Genomic DNA, 26471 nt, shown 5'->3' with positions numbered 1-26471 from the left:
GGAAATAAAGGAAAATGTGGGGAAAAAACTATCGGGCTGGAAAGAAAAAATGCTCTCATTGGGTGGCAAGGAGATATTAATTAAGGCAGTGGCTCAAGCTATCCCGACATACACGATGAGTTGCTTCTTACTTCCGAAAGGCCTGTGTGAGGATTTGGAGCAGATGATGAGAAACTTCTGGTGGGGTCAAAAGAATCAAGAGGCAAAGCAGGCGTGGGTGGGGTGGAAGAGAATGTGCAAGTCTAAACTGCAAGGAGGAATGGGATTTCGCAACCTTAAGGCTTTCAATTTAGCTATGCTTGCTAAGCAAGGCTGGCGGCTCCTTTCCAACCCAAGTACCTTAGTTGCTCGGCTCTATCGGGCTAAATATCACCCCACTGGTGATATCTTGAGTGCAAAGCTTGGAAGTTCACCTTCGTATGCTTGGCGAAGTATCTATAACAGCCTAGAAGTAATAAGGAAGGGCACTAGATGGAGGGTTGGAAATGGGAGAAAGATCCACATTTGGGAGGACAAGTGGCTCCCTACCCCCACCACATACAGAGTTTGCTCCCCCCAAAGAGACATTGATGATTTCCCTATGGTCTCGTCTCTCATAGATGAGGATACAAAGCGCTGGAAGGCAGATCGGGTTTGGGCACTATTCTACCCTTTTGAGGCTGAAAATATACTTAAAATACCACTGAGTTACAGTTTGCCGAATGATAGCTTAATCTAGTTGGGCAACAAGAGGGGTGTGTTCACAGTTAAGAGTGCGTACTATGTTGCTTTGCCTTTGGTTGAAGAGCCGAGCTTGGGTGAATGCTCGGATGGTGACTTTAGAATGCCGCTATGGAGGAAAATGTGGCACCTTAAGCTCCCGGCTAAAGTGAGAATATTTGCTTGGCGAGCTTGTGTTAATGGACTGCCGACACGCATGAATATGATGACAAGAGGTATTGATGTTGCTGCAAACTGCACTATATGTGGAAAAGAAGGGGAAAGTACAAAACATGCTATTCTCTACTGTAAAAAAATTTGTGATGTCTGGTGGTGTTGGTAGTCATGCCCAATTAATCTCCTGATTGAAACAAATGATGTAGTGAATGTGGCACTGCGAATAATGGAAGCTGGAACTTGTCACGACCTGGAAACTTTTTTTGTCACGGCATGGTCGATTTGGTACAACCGGAATCAGGTAGTTCATGGGGCTTAAGAATCCTCCTCTGTTCATATCTGGGGTACTGCACAACGAGCACTTAATGACTATAACGTTGCAACTGCCATCAACCTTTCTCGGCAGCAATCTCCGAATGTTGGGTGGAGTGCTCCTCCATCGGGTCTGCATAAGATTAACGTTGACAGTGCAACTTCTGAAGATGGCAGACCCTCTGCAGTGGGCGTGGTAATACGAGACTACAGAGGTATGTTAGTGGCTGCATGTGCAAAGATTTTGCTTGCACAATACAGCGTGGAAGTCACCGAAGCTTTAGCCGTTGAACAGGGGATCTTGCTTGCTCGACGGAAGATGATCTCGCATGTCATCCTTGAGTCTGACTCGCTCTCAGTTGTTGATGCTATCTCCTCTAACACGACGCAAGGTGAGTTGCTACCCATTATGCAAGGGATCTTGCTGCTGTCCTCTTCCTTTGATACTTGGAAAGTAAAGCACTTGAAAAGGGAATACAACAAAGTGGCTCATGAATTAGCCAAGATGGCTAGAGAGACAAGAATGTCACAATTCTGGTTTGAAACGGAGCCTTCTCTGCTTCATCACCTTTGCCAAATTGATAGGGCTAACTGTTAGGTTGATTTATCTTTATGCCCATCTTTGTTGTACTTCAATTTCTGAAGTGTTTTTATTGAATACAAGTGAAGTTCACTTTCAAAAAAAAAAAAAAAAAAAAACACCATATCTATATGTGTAGTATAAATTTACCTATATTTTCTAATTTTATAAGAAAAAAAAAATGTTGTGGCAATAGATAATTGCATAAATTAAACAATTGTTTTTAATATCAGTGATCTCTTTTAGTTCTTAATTAAAAAGAAAAAAAAATGACAACGCACTTGGACACGCAAATCTAAATAATTAGAAACCAAACAAAGTGGTTTTTGTAGGATAATGATTAAAGATAGTGATCAAGAATAGTTCACCTAATACTAATTGGCACATCCAACACCAAAACAAAAAAGTAAACTACCAAAAATAAGCGCCCTTTGAGAAAAGCCATTGATAAATGCACCAAGTATTCCATCCCAAAGTATTGTATGTAGCACTGACATGATCATATCTATATAGAAAAAACATTAATGATACATGGGAAATGTTAACAAGCCCGATCAGTACTTGTTAAGATGCAAAAAAGACAAAAATAAATGTTAGAAAAAAATAAAAAAAATACACCAAGTGATACTTATATATCTATATGGAAAAAACATTAATGATACATGGAAAATGTTAACAAGCACCAATCGGTACTTGTTAAGGTGCAAAAAAGACAAAAAAAAAAAAAAAAAAAAGTTAGAAAAAAGTCAAAAAATACACTAAGCGATACTTACATGGAAAATGTTAACAAGCACCAATCGGTACTTGTTAAGGTGCAAAAAAGACAAAAAAAAAAAAAAAAAAAAGTTAGAAAAAAGTCAAAAAATACACTAAGCGATACTTATAAATCTGAAAAAAATGAGATAAAATTGTAAAAAAGACAAAAAAATTATCAGAAAAATTTCAAAAAAGTTGTTAATGGGCAGTGCCTATTAACACAACCCATGATACATTATCATCTAGATATGTGAGAATTGAGAAACAATACCTTTTGACGAGGTTTTGCATGCCGAAAATGTTTCTCTTAGACTATTCTTGTGAACAATCACAATCTGTATTATAAGTAAAACCAAAATTTTTATATACACCCAAACACGTCCACTACATAAATAAAATGAAGTAGAAATTAGATTGACCTTCTAAGCGACTGTATCATTCATATTAACAAAAGATGACCCAAAAGCAAGCAGAAAGCTACATAAAGATACATCTCATTATAAAATGAAAACCATCAAAAAAGAAGGAAAAAAAAATAATGTAACCACAAAAGAAAAAAAAAATTGTCATCTTGAAGCTTTTGATTACTTAACCACCAAATAAGCATAATTAAATTGCAGTATTTGGATAGGTTTTCTATAAGATGAATAAATTATGCACAACATAAATAATATGAGAGTTTAGTAAAAGATAAATAGATGAACAAATCAGCTATTTTTTTTTTTAAAAAATTTACATATTATTATATAAAAAAAATAAGGAAAAAAATATGTTTGGACCTATAAATTGTCATAAGAACTAAAAATTAAATGGTTGATAAAAAATTAACTATGCACATGCTTTTTGCATTTGATACAAGCTCGAGTTTGAAGAAAACAAATACAATTGATCTCTACAAAATCTCAAAAAAGAAATCATCAAACATTCATTCTATTAAATTAGAAACAAACATTAACGTGGCCTTTAGATTGAGGAAGATAGAAATTTACCTTGGTTTTTCGAAGAAAAGATAATATATATACTTCTTTTTTGCAATTTAATTTATAGCCTTCCTTTTCCAGATGACTACATTTCCTTATAGCAATGGAATTGAGTTACGTATTAGGATGCCACCAAATAATTTCAGGTAAGTTGGGTCTCGATAGTTTTCGATTGATTTTAGTAGTAAGAGAGTAGAGTTCCTTTTTTTTTTTTGATAACAAGTAGAGTTCCAATTAAACTCTATTATATAAAATCCCATCAAATTATTCCTTTCTCATCTATACTTGACAACAAATATGGAAATAAAAAAATTGTTGATAATTCATAAAAGGAAAAAACCTGATCCACCGAGGCTATCTTAGAATTCTGCTAATTCAAATTTCGTTTAGGATATATACTTGTACCATAGCTCAAATATAATTGAAAAGTTAATATCAATTTTTGTGTCTACTTAAAAAATTTGATAAGAAGTGATAAAGCAATAGACAAAAGGTTCATAAAATTAAACAAATTGTTGTTTTAATTTAAAAACTTACTGAAATTTGGTGCAGCCAATTGGTATAACATGGCTTCTAAACTCAGCTTTGTAAACTTCGGTTTGCAATTTGATGCAGTCATTTGGCACAACTATGACTTCTAAGCTTAAATGTAGCCATTTGACACAACCATGATATTTAAGCCTAACTTTATAATTTGGTATAACCACTTAGTGTAATCACGACTTTTAAGCTTAGCTTTTATTATATAATATATGATGATATGATATGATTTACCCACGACATGAGGGAGGATGTACACTAAGTCAATATTTCACCAATAATCAAATGGGAAACACCTATGAACTATTGGTGAAACACTAGTCATTGATGCCTTCGTAGGGTTAAGGTAGTCATATTGGATGGCATAGTGATGATAACAGACCTTATCTCAAACAACGTGACTTTACGGTATGTTTATGTTACCTAGTACTCAACTGTTTCCTATATTGTCATATTGAAATGGGTCTGTTGTTTGTTTCGGCGGAAAATGTTTTCTACATTTTCTGGTGTTATGTGTGACGGAAACGCGAAAAGTTTTTATTTTATTATTTTTATTTTTATGGTCAATGGAAAACAAACTTAATAGAAACGAAAATGTTTTCCCTGAGTGGAAAACGTTTTCCAGAATACCACACTCATATACTCANATGCCTTCGTAGGGTTAAGGTAGTCATGGCCTACTAAATCCAATGGGTAGGATGCTATTCTTTTAATTTTGTTGTGTATATGGCCAACTAAGCAATTATGTGACTTTTTTAAAAGTGTTAGTTTAGAACGTAATTATCTCAAATACCAAAAAAAAAGGTTACATAACTATTTTGGTCCATAAATTTTACCAAATCTCTTTTTTCATATTCGACCTTTAAAAAGTTAATTTTTTTTGTCACAAAAATATTGAAAAATTCATCTTTCCTCCATGAACTAATGAAAGTGTATTACTTTTGTAGGAATGTGTTATGTAATTCTATGGTTTAAGATACTAAGCAAAACACGTTTTACAATTAATTTGTGTTATGAGTTGATATTGATTTAAAATGAGAAATTTGGACAAGAACACATAAACTTCCAGAGTCTTTTTATTAATTTAAGTGTGATATGTAACATGAATCTCTCGAGTGTTTTCCTTACTATTTTCTCGCATGCTATATTCTATATGTCTCTCTTCTCTTCCTTTTATATGAGTCATCTTCGTATTTTTTCCTAGTCCATCTGGATAACTTCTGGCCTTATTGAGCTCTGCTTTCTTGATTTTTCATCATGAAAGGAAAGTTTTGAGGTCTTCCTCACGGTTTAGGTATCCACCTCAATAACTTCTGGTCTTATTAGGCTCTTCTATTTTAGGTTTTTCTACATGAATGGAGACTTCTAGGACTTTTCTTATTGTTCAAGTTTGTCCTTCTGCATCAAATGCGGTGGTGCTAGACATGTGATCTAAATTTATGCAAGGGCTATTGTGGAATCATTAAGAACTTTTAGAAAGCTACCTCGGAGAAGTTTAGCCTCTCCAGGATTTACCTCGATAGTTTGAATATATCTTGGATATGACCTCGGTGTGTGGCATGGAAGGATATTAGACCTAGCCAAAGATTCAAGATTTTGTGTTTGTTAAAAGAAATATGCTAGTCGATACTGGAATTATTTCCATCGTTTAGGTTGATACTTAAGTTGGGCCTAGTACTTACCTTGTTAGTTATTATAATGAGGCCTAATATTCACTCAGTATTCACCCCGCTACAACTTTATTTCATTAAAATTAAAAAAAAATATATATCATTTTTATCTCGAAACTATTGAAATTTTTTTTTTTTTTGAGATAGCTCTAAAATCTAAACTATTAAAAAAAAAAAAAAAAAACTTTATAATGTTTAAGGTGAAAAAAAAAAAAAAACATTTTAAAGTTTAGGGGGCAAAAAAACAAAATTTTGATAAACTTTAGAACAAAATAGTATTTAAAAAAGGAAAAAAAAAAAAAAAAAAAGAAAAGAAAAAGAAAAGAAAGAGTGAAGAAGAGAAGGGAGAAGTTGGAGTTGGGGAAAAATGGAATCAGAGGCGAAGCAAAAGCAGAAGCAGCATCCGCGTTTGATTCTCCACAATTTCTTGAGCGATGATCAATGCAAGGAACTAGAATTCATACACAAGAGCAACAGCACCGTTGGGTACAGACCAAACGTATTCTCCACCACTCTCTCTCATCTCATCGCCACCAACTCTCCTCATCTTCTCCTTCCTTTCGTACCCATCAGAGAGACCTTGAAGGACAAGGTCGAGGACTTCTTTGATTGCCAATTTGACCTCTTCATCGAGTTCACCGGCTTAATCAGGTTTGATAACACCACCCTTCTCCTTCACTCACTTTTATCAGTCTCAAATTAACGTGTCGTGTCTTTGTTTTTCTTTGAAATGCCGTGTCCGTGTCCGTGTCCGTGTCAGAGGTTCATAGCTTTTCATGACTCTCCACTAGGCCAATGATTTATTATGAAAAAAAAAAAAAACCCATATTCTCAATTATGAAATCTGATCGTTTTTTATTTTTAACGTTGTTATGGAAAATCAGCTGGACCAGAGGAGCAAGCATTGGATGGCATAGTGATGATAACAGACCTTATCTCAACAAACCACACAAACGTTTTTTTTTTTTTTTTAATAATTTTCCAAAAAATGAGTCATTTCCAGAAACATTTTTCAACATAATATACTTAGTGAATCCTTTCTTATTATAGTCACTCATCAAAAAATATAAAAATAAATGACATGCCATTTTTTTTTTTATTTAGTTCTCCTCTAGCTATATCTATTCTTTGTTGATATGTTATTTGGTTCTCCTTTGTGTTGGTGAAAGGCAGTGTGCTATTTGAACAGTTATAGGAGGGATTTTAAAGGTGGACTTTTTCACTTCAAGGATGGGGAACCAACAACTATTGAGCCCTTGGCTGGAGTAAGTCTACCTCTTTATCCTATCTTTATTCAGTTCTTATACTAAACAATGAACCATTTGGGCCAATGAGATCTGTGGGTTTAACTTTCCATTAAATGTGGACCACTTGAGACCATCTGAAATTTTTTTGTGTATGGGTTTATGGTGTAAGGTTATTGAACTTGTCTGAGAGAAAGACAGAATGAAAATTGAAAACCATTTGAAATAGTAGTTGGAGTGGTTATCACTTGAGGCTAATGGTGGATTATACTGTCTTATTTGATCTAATTTCGGTTGATTCCTAGATCAGTGTTCACTAATTTTATTTTGTATTTCATAGGATGTTGCAATCTACACAGCTGACAGCAGCAACATTCATTCTGTTGATGAGGTACTCTCAATTTCCTCTCTCTTGTGGGGTGAAGTGTTGCTTCCATTGTAGTTTTGTAATTGAAATTTGGTTTCTAAGTCAAGGGGCTTTTTCTTCCCCCCCTTCTCCCTTAAGATTTGATATACTAGTCCATTATGATTTGTTTTTTAAAAACATAGTTCCACTATTATTTGATATCTAAGGAGAGATTGGAAAAACATAAATAAAATAAACAGTAATAAAAGATAAGGTATACACTTGGTAGATCTACTGTCTTGGCGCTTTGCAAAAGTTACAACTGTGCCAAATAGCATTATTTATCTCATGTTTATATTAATTTAACTAATGCTGATTGCCAATATTTTGGTGAGCATAATGTGCAGCCTCATCCAACATTCAATGGAGAAAAACTACCTTTCCTTCTTACGTGTCCATGACAAGCCTTGTCCTTGGAGGGGGTCATCTCATGAGACCTCTCTTTCACAACATGTGAGACTCACACATGCTGTTCTTCTACTTGCCTCTTTAGCTTAGAATGTTTGCTGGAGCTCATACTTTAGTGAGGCAGGATTGGGAGAGGTGCTCTTGCGATAAAGTCCATAGCATGTTGGATGTCACACAGGTGGCGGCTGGTGTGCAAATTCTTTGCGAAAGATGTCAAAAAACTCCTTAAGTACATTAATTTTTTTTTTTTTTGACAAATGAGGATATCCAGACCTTTTTAAGTATCTAACTATTCCCTCAGGCGTATACAATCCCCTCATCTCACATACACTAGGTTATTATAGGGTGGAATCTCTTGGGGGTGGCCCCTAGGTGCTAGCAAGAGGTTTCGAATCTAAGATCTCATGGATATCGTAAGGCCTTAGGAACCACTTAGCCAACCCCTCGAGGTTACATAACTACTTCTAGTGGCTCATCATGAGTTCTTGGTGCCACTTCATTGGTACCAAGGCAAAAATTATAGACTTCTTATTTGCTACTCTCATTATTATTATTATTAGAATTGGGTCCCATGCCTTATGTCAATTGCAAAATATATTGTTTTTTGTTTGATTAATATTAGGCGTCTGGTCACCTCACAAATTGGGATTTGGTGATCGATGCATAATTTTGGACTAAATTTTTTACTTGTTCACAAATCTATACTAATAATAATAGTTAAACTATAGTTGAGATTATATCATTAGCATTTATCTATATAAAATAATTTTATTTTATAATATTATAAAATTTAGATTTACCGACATTGTTTACGGTTAACTATATACAATAATTTTCTTTTATAATCTTATAAAATTTAGATTCACCGACATTGTTTTGTAAAAAAATCATACATAACTTTTTCCTAGGAAATGGACTATTTATATTTATCAGTAAATTACAAGTAATAATTTGATAATAAAATTTAGATTCACCGACATTGTTTTGTAAAAAAATCATATATAACTTTTTACTAGGAAATGGACTATTTATATTTATTAGTAAATTACAAGTAATAATTTGATATCTTATAAACTAATTTACAAATTTGCAAAATTCAATCTAAAATCTATGTAAGTATATTTTATATGTGTTTACATGTGAAAATATAATATATATATATATATACACACTCAAATCGAGCCCCATACTCATGACCTTGTTCATAAACACATTATTATGTTTGAGCTTGGCTCGTTTAATAGGTGAGCCTAAAGTTGGGCTTGAGCTTGACTTGTTTGATAAATGAACAAACATAAACCAATTTTTTTCAAGTTGAGCATGAGTATGATAAACAGCTTGGGCCCTACAGGAAATTCCTTATGTTCTAAGTAAGCACATGTATGTTGATAGTTTCTTAGACAATATTCTTTTATGCATATATAAAATGAAAACAATTAGTGTTTATTCTGTGTCATCGAATGAGATGTAGTCCTGATTGCTAAATTCTGAATCTCATTGTTGTCTGATGCTAATTTATCTTTTGACAGATAACGGATGGGGAAAGACTTACACTTACATTATGGTTCAGCCGTGATGCTTCCCATGATGAGGATGCTAAGCTTGTTTCTCTTCTCTCACAAAGTCTTTCACACTATAATGAGCCTGGTCCATGTCTACCTTTGCCAGCATCCAGTAATATGTACTGGTTTTCACCTGGCCAATCTTCCTATCAACAGTTGGGTTTTGATATATGCTGGGCAAGGCTGCATGTTCTTGGATTTGATGTTTATTATGATCAAGATATGAGTTGCAATTTAGATTTCTCAGAATTACTGATGAAGCCACTACGATTAGCAAGGGGAAATGAGTTGTTTGATCAGGAATTTGTCAACATTTTGCATGCTCTTCAGGTACTCTAACCTAAAAAGTTTACATATTCTGTTGCTATTATGGAGACAACAGATGGATATGATTGTATCTAAAGTGTTCCATGAGTTTTACATGATCCTCTTTCTGCAACTTTTGCTAAACCAATTCCTTGAGCTTAACCTTTTCTGTGATCGGGGTTCAATGGGTATTGTTCAAGCAACGTAGGATGTCATATATGGTTATTGGAAAAATTTTCTTATTCTATTCGTAATTTTTAGAATATTTTAGGATAGGGTTTTGTTTTATTGTTTTTTAGTAGTTTATGAGTGTTTTAGTCAAAACTAAGTCCTTATATGATAGGTTATTAACCTAAGTTGCACGGACACGGGTACGGATACGACACGGTGTGGACACAACAATTAAATAAATAATTAAATTTTATATTTGGGCATATTTTTAAATATTTTTAGACATAAAATACGTTTATGTTTAGAATTTAAATTATGTAAGAACTACAAATAAGTAAACTAACACCCAAAGTAGTACAATAATACACATAAAACATTTAGAGTACAAACTAAAAGTATAAATAGGCTACATTCAACATCAAACTAAAAACATAAATAAAACTGTAGCAAGACACACAAAAACAAAAATCACTAAATTCATAATAAACATTATAATTTAATAAATTTATAAGGCAAAAGGCTGAGTAAAGAAACAAAAATATATATATATATATATATACACAGAGTATAACATAGTGACAATGAGAGTGGGATTAAAAAAAAAAAAAAGGCGTTATAAGTAACACAGTGACAATGAGGTTGGCCAAAGCATATCTAAAAGAAAAAAAAAAAAAAAGGAGAGAGAGAGAGAGAGAAGAGAAGAGGTCGGATCTGTCCATGCCGAGAGAGAGAGAGAGAGAGAGAGAGAGAGAGATTGGAAGGGATAGAGGGCATGGCATTGACGGCGACTATCTATGGAGCTCACCGACTCGCTGATCGGCCCGATCTAGCACCAGCGAAGGACAAAGGGCAGAGGCCAAAGGGAGGGTTGAGCTGTGGGTTTCAACTTTCACGGTAATGACTTCTTAGACTCCAAGCTTTTTTTGTTTTAGGGTATATCACAAAATCAACGGTAACGATTTGTCCATCTATCAAAATCTGTGAATTTTTTTTTTTCACTACTGGCATATCCACCAGGTCAGAGCAGTGTTGGAGAAGCGGGGGGAAAAAAAGAAGAAGAAGACACCGCTTAGACTCCGGAGTTTGGCGAGTCGTACTGGTATCCGTGTCTGACATGTGTTGGACACTGGTACTTAGCCAAAAATGGTGTGTTAGTGCAACCTAGTTATTAACTAGGATCTATTTAGGAATATTTATGCTTAGAAATTGAGTTTTTTGGTTACTTTAAGTGCCTTTTTGATGCAACCTAGGTTATGTTTGGTAATAGTTTTTGTTTTCTATTTTCAAAAACTTTTTTTTGGGATATATAAAGAAAAAAAAAAAACAATTTTCTTATGTTTTTGAAATAAAAACCATGTTTGGTTAGTTGAAATTAAAAAAATAGTTTTTTGAAGAAAAAAAAGAAAAAAAAGAAAATACTAAAATATGTTGTTACTAGGATTTGAACTCTAATGCTAACTCATCAAGTGAGACAGATTCATTAAATCAAATGCATGTTTTCATTGATTTTTGAAAACTAGAAACTGATTTTTGCATGTTTTCAGATTCCTTTACAAATTAAGTTTTGAGAATAATTTTTGTTTTCTGTCTATTTTAGGTTGCCAAACAAGTTTTTTAGTCTCAAAGATAGAAATCTTTTTTTGAAAACAGAAAATAAGGGGAAAAACAGTTACCAAACATACCTTTAGTTTTCAACTTTTTGAAAATGGGGGTTGTTCGAAAAATCTCTACCTAGAAAAAAGTGAAGTTGAAAAACGCTGTACTTTGAAAAAGTATGGTTTGATAATGCATTACCAAACAAGCACTAAATTGGTCCCTAAGTTATAAAATGAATTGGTCCCATCAGGTTGACTTACCTCTGAAACAACCATCTCGGTGCATGGAGAAGCTGAAACAGTCAGCTGAGAGATGATCAATCCAGTTTCCCTTCCGGTACCACAATGGAACCTTTGTGGCGGCCATTTTTGTTTTGAGATCATTAAAAAAGAGTCATGTGCATTGGAACCCAACTGGAGAATAAAAACTTTCCCCCCTCCCTATACATTCTTACAAACTGTCCAGGAGATTGTTTAGACATTAGTTCCTCCACATTAAACAACAGATGCTTCACACTCTCCTTGCCCATGAGCACCGAATGTAAGGAGTCCCGACCTCTCTCATAAATACGTAGCATGTAAAACGTACCACTGGTTGTAGAGTTTTGTTTTTAAATCTTTTGGGGTTGCTTGGGCGGTTCCTGAGAGAGTGAAGAATCTTTTACTAGGATGGAGGAATTTTTTGGGGAAGCATTCTTCCGACATTTGGAATTTGACACCATTGTGTTTGATGTGGTGTATCTTGAGGGAGAGCAACGGGAGCACGTTTAAGGATATGGAGAGCTCAGGGGAGCAGCTTCTTGAATCATTTATAGGGACCATATTTGATTTTTCTTGGGCTTGGGAACTCACATCTAGTGACTCCCTCCTGATGCTTTTAGATTCCCTTTCTTCTTGTACAAAGCTTTGAGTCTTTTCTGTATATTCTTGGCTACCTCATATTCTTTTTCCTTGAAGTAGTCTTTTTTTAATGATATTAATTTGAGGTAGCTGAGGCTTCAAGAACCTTTCGAGTGTCATTAGTTTGTGACTCACTTGTTGAAGTTAAATGACTATTAATGAAAATATTTTAAGGCCATTTGTTTCCATTTCTTGCAGATGGTTCAATAGCCCCTCTGAGTCTTGAATTGCCTCAATAATATTTGGTTTCTATACAGGTTTTTCTATTGATAACCTGAATTAGCTCATTGCAGGTTGTGCAGTTTTACTGTTGGAAAGCCTCTACTTTGCAGACTTCCAAAATTCAAATAGACACTGTCAAGGTGGTGGAATTGTCTCAATTGCAAATGGAAAAAATTAATAGATTGAATCCTGTATTTTCAAAGGATAATCAACTGGCAGAGACAGTCTTAAACTGCATGACGTGTGAGAGCAGACAACATTTCCTTGATTGGGCAAATTTTGCCTCGTCAGTCTCTCTATGGAGAGATTATTCGTCAAAGTTACATGAAGAACTAGTTAGAAGCTTACCATTCTGGAAAACCCACCAATCTATATTTGGAGTTCAATTTAATGGGGCCTGAGAAGGAACTCGTACATTCTTTCATTGTTACCACTTGAAATGCATGAGTCTGGGAATTGAATTTGCTCTAACTCATTGCCTTCCGTGTCATCTTTCTCTTATGGATCTTGATCTGCTGCAAAATCTAATAGGCAATTTTGGTGTACTTTTCTATTTAGCACATCTGCACCAGCAGCATTTATTTAGACTTTGGAATATGGGCAGCAAATCATGAAACTATAACTGTGTTAATTAAGTGAAGGAATTACTTGTAATTGTAGATAATCCACGTAAAATTTTGAACAATTATACCATTTAATGGATGTAGATCCATTTCATTGTTTGGAACCTCAACAATAATGCTGCCTTTAGTATATTACATGTAGCGCTCTGTTTTGTATATGTTGCAAAGAATACATTGAGATTGAATGGGTTTAATGTATTATGAAGGTCAAAGTGGTACTTCTCGTCTCTAAAAGTTTCTCCCCTTGGGGATGTGGTGAAGTTTGCATGGGCATGCTAGTTGACACAAAAGCAGTATTGTTACGGATAAGGTTTTTCTTCAAACTACTTTGTTACGGACCGTATTATTATTTCTCATGCTAGTTACTTTACCATTGCTAATTTTACTGCCAGTATGCTTTTGCATGGTTTTCTTACTGTCCAAGTTTGATTAAAAGAGATTAAAGGAAGAGAAAGAGAGGGTAGCCTGATTTTTATTCTATAGGTCCATGGACTTTCTTGTAGATAAAAAAGGAGGATATTGTTATAATTTAATTGTCTGAAAAATCATATAGTGTGTGAAGGAGTTTATTTCTGATAATTTTAAATTTTTTTTTTTTAAATAAGTTATGTAAAAATATAGCTGTATGTAAAAAAGGTGAGCTACTGCACATAAATTTGATTGTAAAAATAAACTGATATCTTAAACTAATGGCATGTTTGGATGTTTAAAAAAGGAGGGGGAGTAGAGTAGAGGGAGGGAGAGTAATACAATTACCTTGTTTGGAAGTTTTTTAAAGAATGAGGGGGAGGAGTTTGGAGGAGTTTGGAGGAGTTTGGACTCCCTCTAGCCCCCCAATTTTAATTCCCCCAAATTGGAGAGATTTGGAGGGGGAGTAGAATACATAAACTATTGACCAAGTAAATTACCTAATTTACCCTTATTATATTAACAAAATTACATAAGGGGAAGGGCTAATTACTCCCTTCCCCCTTACTAATTTTAAAAACATCCAAATAAGGTGAAGGTGAATCATTCTCCTCTACTCTCCTCCCCACTACTCCCCTCTACTCTCCTCCCTCTCTAAACTTCCAAACAAGCCATAAAAGACAAACAAGTAGCACCTTAAGCTATTACTCCTGCCGACCAAAAAAAAAAAAAAAACAAGTCCGATCCTGTGATGTCCAGTCTAATCATGGGAGGCAAAGACGCATGGCCACAGTGAATGAAATGGACACATCACATGCACGCAGTTAAGAGGACCTCATTTATATAAAAAAGAAGAGAAAATTTCTCTACTGGAACTATCCAAAATTGCACAAAACCATGAATTGAATCTCTTCCTCATCCTCCAAATATATGTATATAACCACTATAAAAAAATTACCTTCCCTTTCACTCCCTCTCTCTCTCTTGGTGTAAAAGCAACATATGGATGTTATATACATATTATCTCTTAGTGATAACACTAACAATGCCTCACTAGTCACTAGTCACTACCTCTTCCTTCAAAGCCTCCAAACCGCTACCAAAATATGAAAAAAAAGTCTACCCCGGTATTTTAAAAACGCCGCTATAGATCTTTGAAGCGTCAGCATAGGTTCATTTGAGCTATGGCTATATCAGCACTTTCTATGCCGGAAGCCCCTTGAAGTTAAAAGGCTTGAAGCATTACCCACCTCTTCAATTCAACTAACATTTATTTAATAAACACAACGACCCTTGTTTCTGTCTCTTTGATTTGCAATGTGTAACGCTAAGACAAAACTGAGGGCGGTGCCTTCATTCCATGTCTAGTACTACTATTTCAGTGTCTTTGATTCAAACATCAACCGCTTAATCTACCCCATTGAGTCTCCAATTTAATTTACCTTATAATAAATCATAATATTACAAATGTCACGTTCTTTACTTGATACTCTTACTTCTACATTAATGAAGTGTATGTATTGTTTTAACTTTGATACAGCTAGTAATTGAGTAAAATGGAAGAAAAAAAAAAAAATCATTTTTTGGTAGTTAGCAAACTTAACCTAGGGAACATGTATATTTATGCTGCCTCTTTTTTTACCCTCGATCCCTCTCTTGGACAAGTGGAGCTTTTCGTCCATGGTACTGCTAGCATATATTTCTCTTTATAATTCGGCGGCGTCAAGGCCTTTGGAGATGCCCCATTTGTGCAAAACATTGCCAAAAACATCATAGAACACAATATCCACATGGGTTTGAGTAATTTGCATTGACATAAAACCTTGTCCATCATAATATAGCTTCAATTCCTCAGGGTTCCACTCCCTAATATCACCCCTCCATGCCTTAGAGCCACCTCCACTTGTTAGAAATTGAATTTGGCTGCCACAAGAACAATGTTATTAATTAGCTGTTAAAAGTAAAACTAAATTCTATGAATTATTTTCACACATAATAATAATACTAACCTGTTAGTGCTACTAATGTGTTCCAAGCAGTGGTCATGCCCATTTACGTACAAATCAATATTATTTGCCTGAAAATACAATGGATTTAGGAAATTGTTACTTCAATTACAATAATCTTTTACAAAAAAATTGTACGATTTTTTTGGAAACTTAACTAATTAGAATATATTTACTATGAATATTAGTCTATTACCTGAAGGATTGGGAGAAGCTGCTCTTCAAGCTCTATAGTGATACCATGCTGCCCAGCACTTTTGATTGTATGGTGACCGACCACAATCTTCCATTTTGCCGTGGAATCCCTCAATGCTGAATCCACATCCTATTGCAAAACCAAAATCGAACTATTGATTACCTTGCTTCGTATGCCAATACATAAGGAGGTTCAAGTCATGGTTGAGGTCTTTGGTTCAAATCTCTACCCAATATCTTGGGGAGACTCCTAGGATTCTTCCATATAATCACTATAGTGTGTGTAAAATGTAAGGATTAAACACACACACATGAAGAATAAACAAGTGATTGAAGAGTTCTGGACACTCACATTAACAGATTAAAAAAAGTTTTTGCATTACCAATATATACCATTTGTAAGATAATATTGATTATTAGAGATGAGAGAGTATGGGTTGTCCGGAATATTTACTAATTTACATCATATATATGTGTGCACATGTATATCTGGCTGTGAAATTATCAACGAAAATATATGTGTGCATGTGGATGCTGGCTTTATAAGTGATACGCAAGGCTTTATCTATTCCTCTCCCTTTCTCCCTTTCCTCCAAAAAAAAAAAAAAAAAAAAAAATCTATTCCTCTCCCTTTCTCCCTTTCCTAAAAAAAAAAAAAAAAAAAAAAAAAACCAATGAGAGAAGAATCTTAGGTTACCTCCAGGAGGTTTGAAAGATATTCCTGGCGTGGCAAAATACCTTTCCAATCATAGGTGCTCTCCTTTGGGTCAGTAAAGTATTCATTCACGAATGGAGTTGTGTCCACAAAGAAAAATTCCACAAATCCTGTCAAATGGAAATCCAAAAAAATTGTTTTATTTTTAAGTAAGTGTTTGTAACATATATATATATATATATATATGATGTTGTATAAATTCAAAAAATAACAATAATGATCTTAATATTCAGCCCAAAAAAAGAAAAAAGAAAAAAAAGATGATCCAAGTGGTTTGTTATTATTATTTAAGAAAAGGTTAGAAAATGTGGCGGTATTTAACCATTATATTTTGAGATTAAATTCTATAAGGATGGGGTGTAAAACCTATGTTTTACACTATCCAATAAGTGATTGTCACATTAGTATTTTATTTAAAATTTATTAAAATTCAATACATCCTATCATACCTAATAACATCTCAATGGATTCCCAATTTGGTTGGATTTATATATGGGTATTATAATTGATTGAGTATGATTGTGTTTATTCTTAAATATGTGATAAGATGATGTGGCATGTTAGGATTGGAGGGGTAAAACATGAGTTTTACACCACATCCTTATAGAATTTAATTCTTACATTATTTATGTATCGTTGCAAAAGTAGTACTAACATATATTTTACCTTACAAATCACATTTCAGAATAAACACATCCAAACAACGAGAATGTAAGATCATGTATGATTGTATTCTTATCCATCTCTAGTTTTAAGACTGGATCTCTCCAAGAAATTAATATCACAAATAGATGATTTTTTTCATTCTAATTAATAAGCAAAAAATTCAATACCTGCATTCACAATGAAAGATCTCAAGCAAAGCCATCTGTGGTCCATCTTCGTGAGGATGGGACTCAATTGTGCCTCTACATCGCCCCTGTAGTCGTGGTTTCCCAAAACTGTTGCAAATTTAATATATATGAATAAAACTTAGGAATATTACATTAATTCTACCCTGGCTTGTAGCACTAGCTATGTATCAAATATCAATATTCAAACAAAATAAAAGTTACCATTTGTTGCATATGGATTAATTTGAGGATTTGAAAAGAAGGGATTGCAAGAATAATTGCTAGTATAAATAGCTACATATAAATTTACTGACTTTGGGTAGTTTTGGAGATTTTGTTAAAAAAAAAAATTGTGATATCATGGATTTGAAATGATAATGTATACCTAATCATTTTAAATCTTTGTATTAATAAAACTTAAATCTATTCACAAATTTTATTATCAGAAAAGGAATTTTTATTTTATGCTTCATTAAAGTATTTTAAAGAAAAAGTTAAGATTCAAAGGAACCAGTTGCAAGAATAATTAACTGTAAATCCTAGCTAGCTAGGCGAACCTTACCATTATACCATTGTTTCTGCAAGCTTGAGGCAGTGTAGATATTGATAAATGACTCATTGAATGCTGGATCAGACACCCCTGTCAATCCATCTTCGTAGAAATTATCCCCAGTCGATATCACAAAGTCTATGTCTACTTTCTCCCCAACTACTCCCATCTACAAATTTACAAATTGGAAAGAAAGAAAAAAATTTAATTGCTTATATAAAAAGAAAAAAGAAGCTGTACAAACTACAAAGTTCAGTAAACCATGCATTTATCATAATGTTTTGTGAGGAAAAGTTTAGTGCGTAATTAAAATTTTATAGGCCACAGGCAACTTTAGAATTTCAAGTACAATTTTCCACAGTTTGTTTCCTCAACTTCACTGTTTTTACTTTTTATCACTTAATAACAGGTGCCATTTTCTTTTTAGAGTTTTAGTATCGCATGCTTTTAGGATATATATTAGTAAACTATTTTAGAAAATTTTTTATGAGAAAATGAAAAAGTAATTAACTTTTTTGACAATTTTTTCAATTCCTCATAAAATGTTTCTTAAAATAGATGATCAAAGACATATATTCACTGGACCATTTTTTTTATATTGGTTCCAAAACTAATAATTTAGAGACCAGATTGTTAGGGTTTATAACTAGCTATTTTTGATCCTTTTGAAAGCTGTACAAAACCAATATACATGTTATCAAACTATATTTTGCAATCAAGGGGAATCAATGCATATGCTGTACAAACTATATAATTGGTTTTGGTGAGCATCGGTACAAAATATAGTTGATAACATAAAGGACTTTCTGCTGGGTTTAAAGAATGCTCAAAGCAAATAGCACGTGTTATGTCTGTGTGCTTTAAATGTTTATGCCACTAGTTTTTTTTTTTTTTTTTAAAGCTCTGTTTGAAAACTGTTTGTAATTTTCTTTGGGTTTAGTTTTATTTTTTTTATTTTTTTTCACTTAGAAAAGAAAAGAAGGAAGTAATTTGAAGATCCACAATGGGCATTATTAAAGCCTATTGTTTTGATGACTTTCAAACCATGCAAAACAAAGTCACATAAATATATTTTTTTTCAACCCCAAAAAAAATCTTGATACAATGAAAAAAAGATTGGGATAAAGCCTAGAAAAATTTTGTCTAAAGAAGAAAAAAGATCAGAATGATCGGTCTTCACATGCAGTCGCTACTTTTTTTTTGGGTGATAATCTTCACATGTAGTTGCTTAGTCATTGGAGGATGCGTGTGTATTGTGTATACCAAATGTGAAAGCAAAATTGTCCAAACTCCTCCTCTGAAGTTTCCACAAAATATTGCAATCGAGGGGAATCAATGCATATGCTGACATGAACTGGCAGAATGATATTAAGATGTTTTACCATTGTATGATCAGCCAGTACTTGGTGGAAATGCAAAAATTACTACTAATTTTACTATAAAATATTTAAATATTGTTATAATAATAAATATGATTAATGACACATCAACAATATAATAAATAAAATTTTAATTATTTTTTATGTTATGTCTTAAAATTGACATATCAATTTGAAAATTTCACCACAATAAAATCTGTAATATTCATGTTACCACTTTGACTATTAATTACCAAAGGGAAAGAATTTGCAAAAAGGTCTTTATTGAATACTTATTTAACTTGTTGTATCCATCAATTATTATTATTATTATTTGATGGATCCATCATTTATTTGTTTCAGATGAAAGTGACTCCTGATTCTCAAAAAAGAAAAAAAGAAAAAAGAAAAGAAAAACGAAGAAAAGTGTTAGCAGTGCAAGCATAATTCTGCCTAAATTTACAAAAAAAAAAAAAAAAAAAAAAATTGTTTTCTTTTAGAAAAGGAGAAATTGATTCCAAAAAATCATAATCTATTTCTCTGTTCTCTAGAAAGAACCATTGTTAAGAAGTTTTATCCTTTATTTTATGCGCAGATTAAAAGTATGAAGAGAAGGATTGATGTGAAATTAGCATTTAGCATAGATACCAAAAAAATATTCGTTAGTGGGTTATGAGGATTTGTGGTGTATTTTCCAAGGATCAATTTGGATTGTGCAAGGAAATTGACCTCTGAAACATCGTAGTCTATCATAGTTTAATGCCGTGGGGTTTACTTCTCCACAAGAATCATGATCAAAAGGAAGGAAAAAAAAGGAAAAGAAAAGAAAAAGAAATATCCGTATATTATATCGAATATCCTTTGGGAGTATAGTTATTTCACGGCCTTAGCTGATCAATGCCAAGGGAAGCATTTTCATTAGTAAGGGAAGCATTTTCATTAGTATATGACAACTAGTTTCTTTACACGCATTTTGCGCATACAATGATACTTTTTTTTTTTTTTTTTGGTTTAGTGTCATTATTTTCTTTTTTAATATTTAATATTTAATTTTTAATTTTTTTTGAATGTATGTTTTTTTTTTTTTTTTTTGGTTTAGTGTCATTATTTTCTTTTTTAATATTTAATATTTAATTTTTAATTTTTTTTGAATGTATGGATTAGTAGGAGAGTGTCCTATTTTGTAGGCATTTTAAGTGGAGATGAAGATATATTTTTATCGGATTGTTCTCAAGTTTTTTCCTATGTTAATTTAAGGTTTACGAGTATTTTTGAACCACATAAAAATTCAGTTCAAAGAGAGAAATCATCTTATAGATAGTATAAATAGATATAAATCTTGTTTACTCAAATTAATATATATTTTTTAGAGAGTTTCAACCTATAACGTCTGTTTCCGATAATTACTTTTTATTATCAGACCAAAACATTAATCGCGTAGTTTTTGGTGTAGGTGGGGATTGAGCCCTAGATCTCTTATTCAACTATCAGACATTTTATCAGTTGAGCTAACTAGAACTTACTAGTTTATTAATATTAAGTACTAACCGATATTATTATTAATTTCCTACGTATAAAACCTACTCTTAGTTAATAGCTTACGTATTCTGCCAAAAAACTTGAATCTTTTAATAAGGTTGCGGTCATGGATAATGCATGAATTCTTTTAATCTCTTAATAGAAAACATCCTATTACATTTTGTGTTTATTTAATTCAATATTTATAGCATTGAGGAGAAGAGGAGGATTTGAATTCTAATTCTTGTGTTGTACAATAGAGAGCAAACAATGCAATAGATATAGAGCTACGTGTATCTAATCACATTAATTATTTTGTTTTGTTTTGTTATTAGCAAACAAAGACATCAAATATGTCGGTACGTGACAGTTTTATCCAACTAGACAGGGAACTACTTGTATATTAATTAATCTAGTTTTATTTGGCTTTTACAGCACTACATGTACATATTGATTATCAAAGTTTCAAAAAGATTTAAGAAAAAAAAGTGCATATGTAAATGCACATACACATGCATGTTGACATGAAAATAAGCTTGGTTTTTGGGAGTTTAAATATATTAATTAGAAAAATTTTCAGCAGATAAATCAAAGTAATTGATTTAAGAACTCTAAAAAAGAAGAGGAGAATATATATATATATATATTGTATAATGACCTGAGTAGCAACAAGGGATTGGTTGTAGAGTCCTTTTCTTCCCCAATCTCCAACGACCAAAAGGCTTAGAGACCCATCAGCTTTCACGGGGTGTTCAAAACGCTTAAGCTCCGCCGTGGAAGGAACAAAGCATAGCCAAAGATTTGCAGCAAAGAAAAGAAAGAAAAGCATGGAATTGTGAGATGGAGAAACCATGGTTGCAATACTTGGAAGAAATGAGAAAAAAAAATGGTAGCTTTTGGTGAACCAACGTTCCTTTTATAGCTTAGGAGTTAGAAGGCGTGCAAAATACGCAATACGAGTCAAAAAAGAAAACAAAATACATCTAGATTATAACAAGGGAGTAAATAATGGAATTTGCGTAAAGAAGCACTCAGAAACTTCAATGACGCAAGTGTCCGATTTCCTTGAAAATCAAATATTGCTAACGGTCCTTTCCACGGAAAAAACAGGAAAAGAATATAATCATGCATATATGTTGCTAATTAACGTGTTAAAATACTTAAGGTTCATTTTGTAATGTTTTTTTAGTAATGCTGTTTAAATGTTGTGAAAATATGCGTGGGTAAAAAAATATTGTGAAAATATATATTGTGCTATTTAAACAACACAGCCAAACACTTTCATAGTATTCTTAAAAGAAAAAACAATAGGTAAATCTTATATTGAAAAATAAGTTTGATTTAAAGAGGTTTAAAATATGTGTTGTATATTTAAGAGTTAAGCTCTTTTGGACATACATCATTATCAATTTCTTTAAGACTTTTTTCCTCTTTCTGTGTATGTGTTAAAATACTTTGTATTCTTAATCTAAGTACGTAGTTTGGCTGGCCCAATCTCATAATGGTAGTTTTTAATTACGGGCTTATCTATAGGTGGTACGGCACATACCCAGTTGAATGGATTCTTTAATGGGGAAAGAAGGAATAGTTGTGGCTATTACTAGAAGCAAGGAACCAATGAAGGATAAGATGCTGTTACGAGTAACATTGGGCTGGGTCAAGGAATGACCTCAATTGTTGAATACTAAAGAAGAAGACACATATATACCTGCCTGGGTTAATATGTTTGAAGGATATGTATAGCACATATATAGGGAGAAAATTTGGAAAGTAAATGGAACTCAAGCATAAGTGTCACATACGTATCCATTAATACACCACTCACTTTAAATGGAGGTCTGTGTCATGAGTCATAAGGACTACTTGTCCTACACTAAAAGCTCAAGGTAAAGAAAATTAGTGCCTAAATAAAAGCTGTGGGTGGTTTGTATTTGTAGGCTGAAAGTAGGACGTGGAACATAAAGTAAGGTTAGTTGAAAAACATAATTATCCTGACTCATTTCACAGTCCTTCGCGTGTACACATATATTAAAAAAAAGAAAAAAAAAAGAAAAAAAAAAAAACACACACACACACATATAACTACCGTAAATTAGTGTGTATAATTTTTTTTTTTTTTTTTTCTTGAGGAACAACCTAACTCGGGCTGAAAATAGATAATTAAACTAGGTCTTTTACAACAAAATTTAAAATGGTTGGAGGAACAACCTCCCCCCAAACCCTTAGTGGAAAGGAAAACCTAGCATCCCTAGCTAAAGCATGAGCAACAAAATTACCTTGTCGCCTTACATGGACGATAGAGTAGGATTGAAAATAACCACCTATAGATGTAAAGTCTTTTACTAATTGACTAGCCGGCACACTTGAGTCCTTCCCTGTCCGCAGACTCTTCACCACGAGGTCCGCGTCTCCTTCGAAGCAAACCTTTCAAAAGCCAAGGTCACGAGCAAAAGTTGCAACTCTTCGGGCAGCCAAAAATTCTAGAATTTCCATTGATGTTGGCATGGGCACCTTCACAGACAGAGTAGCTAGCACTCGCCCCTCATTATTGCGAATAACCACCCTAATTCCTCCCTCCTGCTCCTCCCCAAACACCGCCTCGACGAAGTTTGCTTTTACTGAGCCCACTGGTGGAGGCTGCCACTGCACCGGTCCCGCCCTCGTTTAAGATTCGTTCTGCTGTTTCCCCTGCTGAAATTCACGTAACAAGGATAAAGCAGTTTGGGCAATCTTTGAACTTGGCAAAGCTAGTTCATTGTGTCTCCGTTTGTTTCTTTAGACCCATATTTACCATGCAATCATAGCGAATTCCTCCAAACTTTTTCCTTCCGCTTATTTGATGCTAACCAGCTCACACACTGAGTCTATGCACGTGAATTTTGTCCTTACCTCAGCAAAAGAGTGCACCCACCCCTCACGAATATTGGTACAACTCGATATTGTGTGAAGCACATCTTCGCCCCTGCACTTGCACTGATCACACACCGGGTTGTCCAACACTTTCTATTTCTTTAGGTTGACCTTGGTTGGGAGCGCATTTGAGCAGGCTCGCCAAAGGAACACCTTAACCTTGTTTTGTACTTTCAGCCGCCAGATGCTCTTCCAAAATTGTTTTACCTTGACATCATTGGAGCTAGAAGGTAAGGCCCTCAATTCATTCTTACACAACAATTGATAACCCGATTTTACTAAATAAACTCCTGTCCTGCATCTCGGCCAAGTAACACAGTCCTCCTGGTCCGTGACAGGTAATGGGATGCACATTATTCTTTGAGCTTCAAACGGCAAAAAGGGCTTCCACTAGTTGTGCATTCTAGCCCTCACCCAGAGTTGCCAACAATTTTTTGACTTTCCAATTTTTTGCAACCTCATTCTATGGGGAAACCACACAAGCCGAATCTCCTCCAGGTAGCCACCTATCACCGTAGATGTTAATCTTCCTTCTGTTCCCCACACTCCAAAGCATCCTAGTTTGGACAAGTTTTCTAGCCTTAGCAATGCTTTGCCAAGCATATGATCCCGAAGTGGCCTTTGCATCAAAAATTGACCTGCTTGGGAAATATTTTGCATTGAAAACCCGAAAATAGAGAGAAGAACGATCCACAAGTAGTCTCCAAACTTGCTTAGCAAGCATAGCCTCATTAAATTTTTCCAAATCTTTGAAGCCCATGCCCCCCAAAGCCTTTGGTTTGAACAAGGTTTCCCAATTCTTCCAATGGATTTTTCGTTGATCTCCCCTACGCCCCCACCAAAATTTCCTTATCATCATCTCAATATCAATTAATAAACCGGAAGGGAGTTTGAAACAGCTCATCGCAAAGGTGGGTATAGCTTGAACTACTGCTTTTAAGAGCACCTCCCTACCTGCTTGTGAAAGGAGCTTTTCCTTCCAACCTTGCAAGTTACTCAATTTTTGATCGCTTGGGAGTAAGTGAAGTGCGAATTTTTACAACTCATGACCAGTGCCATCCATTTCTTATTAAAACCCATCTTCACCATTGTTGCTTCTAAGAAACTCCACTCCACCCTATCATAAACCTTGCTCATGTCAAGCTTCAAAGCCATGAAACCCCCTTTCTTCGACTTTTGGTTCTTCATTTGGTGCAAGGTTTCAAAAGCTACAAGAATATTATCTGAGATTGCCTTACCCGATTGAAAAGCACTTTGTGATTCTGAAATAATCATAGGTAACACCCCCTTGAGCCTGTTTGCAATCACTTTGGATACAAGCTTATAGATAATATTACATAGAGATATAGGGCGAAATTCAGAAACTTTTGAGGGGCTTTTTACCTTAGGTATAAGAGTGATGAAAGTCTGATTTATTGATGAGGGAATAATTCCTGAGGTGAGGCAACTCAGCATTGCTTCAATCACATCATCGCCCACTGATTGCCAATAATGTTGGAAAAAGAGAGGTGGAAGACCATCAGGACCCGGCACCTTCAACGGTTCCATTTGCTTTAGGGCTGTGACCACCTCTTCCCTAGAAAACTCAATATTTAGCATTTGGTTCATCTCATCCGAAATAGAACAAGGAATACCAGCCACTACATCACTAATCAAGCTCGGGTTAGAAGAGGTGAAGAGTCCTTGATAATAACTAACTAAGATATTTGCAATCCCAACCTCATCCAAGCATACCTCCCCATTTGGATCTTCAAGTGAATCAATTCTATTTCTTCTAAACCGATGCGAGGCCCTACTATGAAAGTAACTTCTATTATTGCCACCCTCTTGAAGCCAAAGAACTCAGGAACGTTGTTTCTACATTTGCTCCTCCCTTACTAGGAGCTTTGAAATCTCACTCTGCAACCGTTGTACCCGAGACATACTTCCAACCCTTGTTGCAGCTTCCTCGGCCACCCTCAATTGATCTTTTTTCTCCTTAAGGCTTTGAGTCACATTGCCAAAGGCAACATTGCTCCACCGCTTCAAATTTCTATGACATCTAGCCACTTTTCCCTCCACTCTCTTCATTGGGCTGCCTTGGCAATCAATAGACCATGCATCCTCAATCACTTCCCTACACCCCTCATCCCTCATTCACATTTGTTCAAACCTCCATGGCCTGTTCACTCTTTTTAGAATACCTGATAAATAGATCATGATCGGTTTATGATTCAATGTGCCATTCTCCAAATGGACCACTTTTGTAGCCGAGAACATTTCTAGCCAATCCACAGTGTTAACTGCTCTATCAAGTCTCTCCCACAACGTATGCCCCTCACCTTGCCCATTACACCAAGTGAACTTGTTTCCACTAAAACCTAAGTCTTGAAACCTACACTCATCCAACACATCCCTAAAAACCTTCATTTGCCTACTTGGTCTATGCCTTCCCCCCAATTTCTCGTGAGCTCTAGTAATTTCATTGAAGTCTCCCACACACAACCAACGTAAGGAAAATTTGGAATTCAATCTTCTCAAGGTAGCCCAAGAGATGTGATGGTTACTTGTGTCGGGCTCGCCATAAAAGCCCGTAAACCGCCACTCCTCCTCTTTAACTTTATTAACGACAGCGTCAATATGATTCAGGGAACATGTGTCGACCGAGAAATCCACTACTTTCTTCCAAAAAACCGCCACACACCCCCCCCCCCCCCCCCCCCCCCCCCCCCCCCCCCCCCCCCCCCCCACCCCCCCCCCCCCCCCCCCCCCCCCCCCCCCCCCCCCCCCCCCCCCCCCCCCCCCCCCCCCCCCCCCCCCCCCCCCCCCCCCCCCCCCCCCCCCCCCC

General features: G+C 34.8%; 3 protein-coding genes across 3 annotated transcripts; 1 reads left to right on the top strand and 2 right to left on the bottom strand.

Moving 5' to 3' along the window:
* Positions 1-6029: 6029 nt before the first annotated feature.
* Positions 6030-13385, top strand: LOC111992301 (uncharacterized). The gene is given in 6 exon segments (XM_065779300.1): positions 6030-6365; positions 6599-6660; positions 6873-6979; positions 7299-7349; positions 9302-9664; positions 12600-13385. Coding segments are annotated over 6 exon segments (1197 nt in total). The 5' UTR covers positions 6030-6081; the 3' UTR covers positions 12930-13385.
* A 1050-nt stretch (positions 13386-14435) lies between these two features.
* On the bottom strand, positions 14436-21640 carry LOC111992296 (purple acid phosphatase 8). The gene is made up of 7 exons (XM_024024168.2): positions 21393-21640; positions 17871-18027; positions 17309-17416; positions 16458-16585; positions 15762-15890; positions 15569-15636; positions 14436-15482 (listed from the first exon to the last, which is right to left on the bottom strand). The coding sequence occupies exons 1-7, from the start codon at positions 21585-21587 to the stop codon at positions 15266-15268; spliced, it is 1002 nt and encodes a 333-aa protein (XP_023879936.1). The 5' UTR covers positions 21588-21640; the 3' UTR covers positions 14436-15265.
* A 2467-nt stretch (positions 21641-24107) lies between these two features.
* LOC136070029 (uncharacterized mitochondrial protein AtMg00310-like) lies at positions 24108-24548 on the bottom strand. The gene has a single exon (XM_065779287.1). It carries the CDS (start codon positions 24546-24548, stop codon positions 24108-24110), a length of 441 nt encoding a protein of 146 aa, XP_065635359.1.
* Between the last annotated feature and the right edge of the window lie 1923 nt (positions 24549-26471).

Source organism: Quercus suber, unplaced genomic scaffold (assembly GCF_002906115.3).
Source record: "Quercus suber isolate HL8 unplaced genomic scaffold, Cork oak 2.0 scaffold_204, whole genome shotgun sequence".
In the NCBI taxonomy this organism is placed as follows: domain Eukaryota; kingdom Viridiplantae; phylum Streptophyta; class Magnoliopsida; order Fagales; family Fagaceae; genus Quercus; species Quercus suber.
This window is presented reverse-complemented; position numbering and strand designations above follow the sequence as displayed.

Coding starts and splice junctions, on each gene's coding strand:
- LOC111992296 (XM_024024168.2), bottom strand. CDS start 21,587: ATGGTTTCTCCATCTCACAATTCCATGCTTTTCTTTCTTTTCTTTGCT. Junction 15,891..16,457: donor ATCTTTCAAACCTCCTGGAG/GTAACCTAAGAT, acceptor GTTTTGCAATAG/GATGTGGATTCAGCATTGAG. Junction 15,637..15,761: donor AGCTTCTCCCAATCCTTCAG/GTAATAGACTAA, acceptor TTGTATTTTCAG/GCAAATAATATTGATTTGTA.
- LOC136070029 (XM_065779287.1), bottom strand. CDS start 24,548: ATGAGCTGTTTCAAACTCCCTTCCGGTTTATTAATTGATATTGAGATG.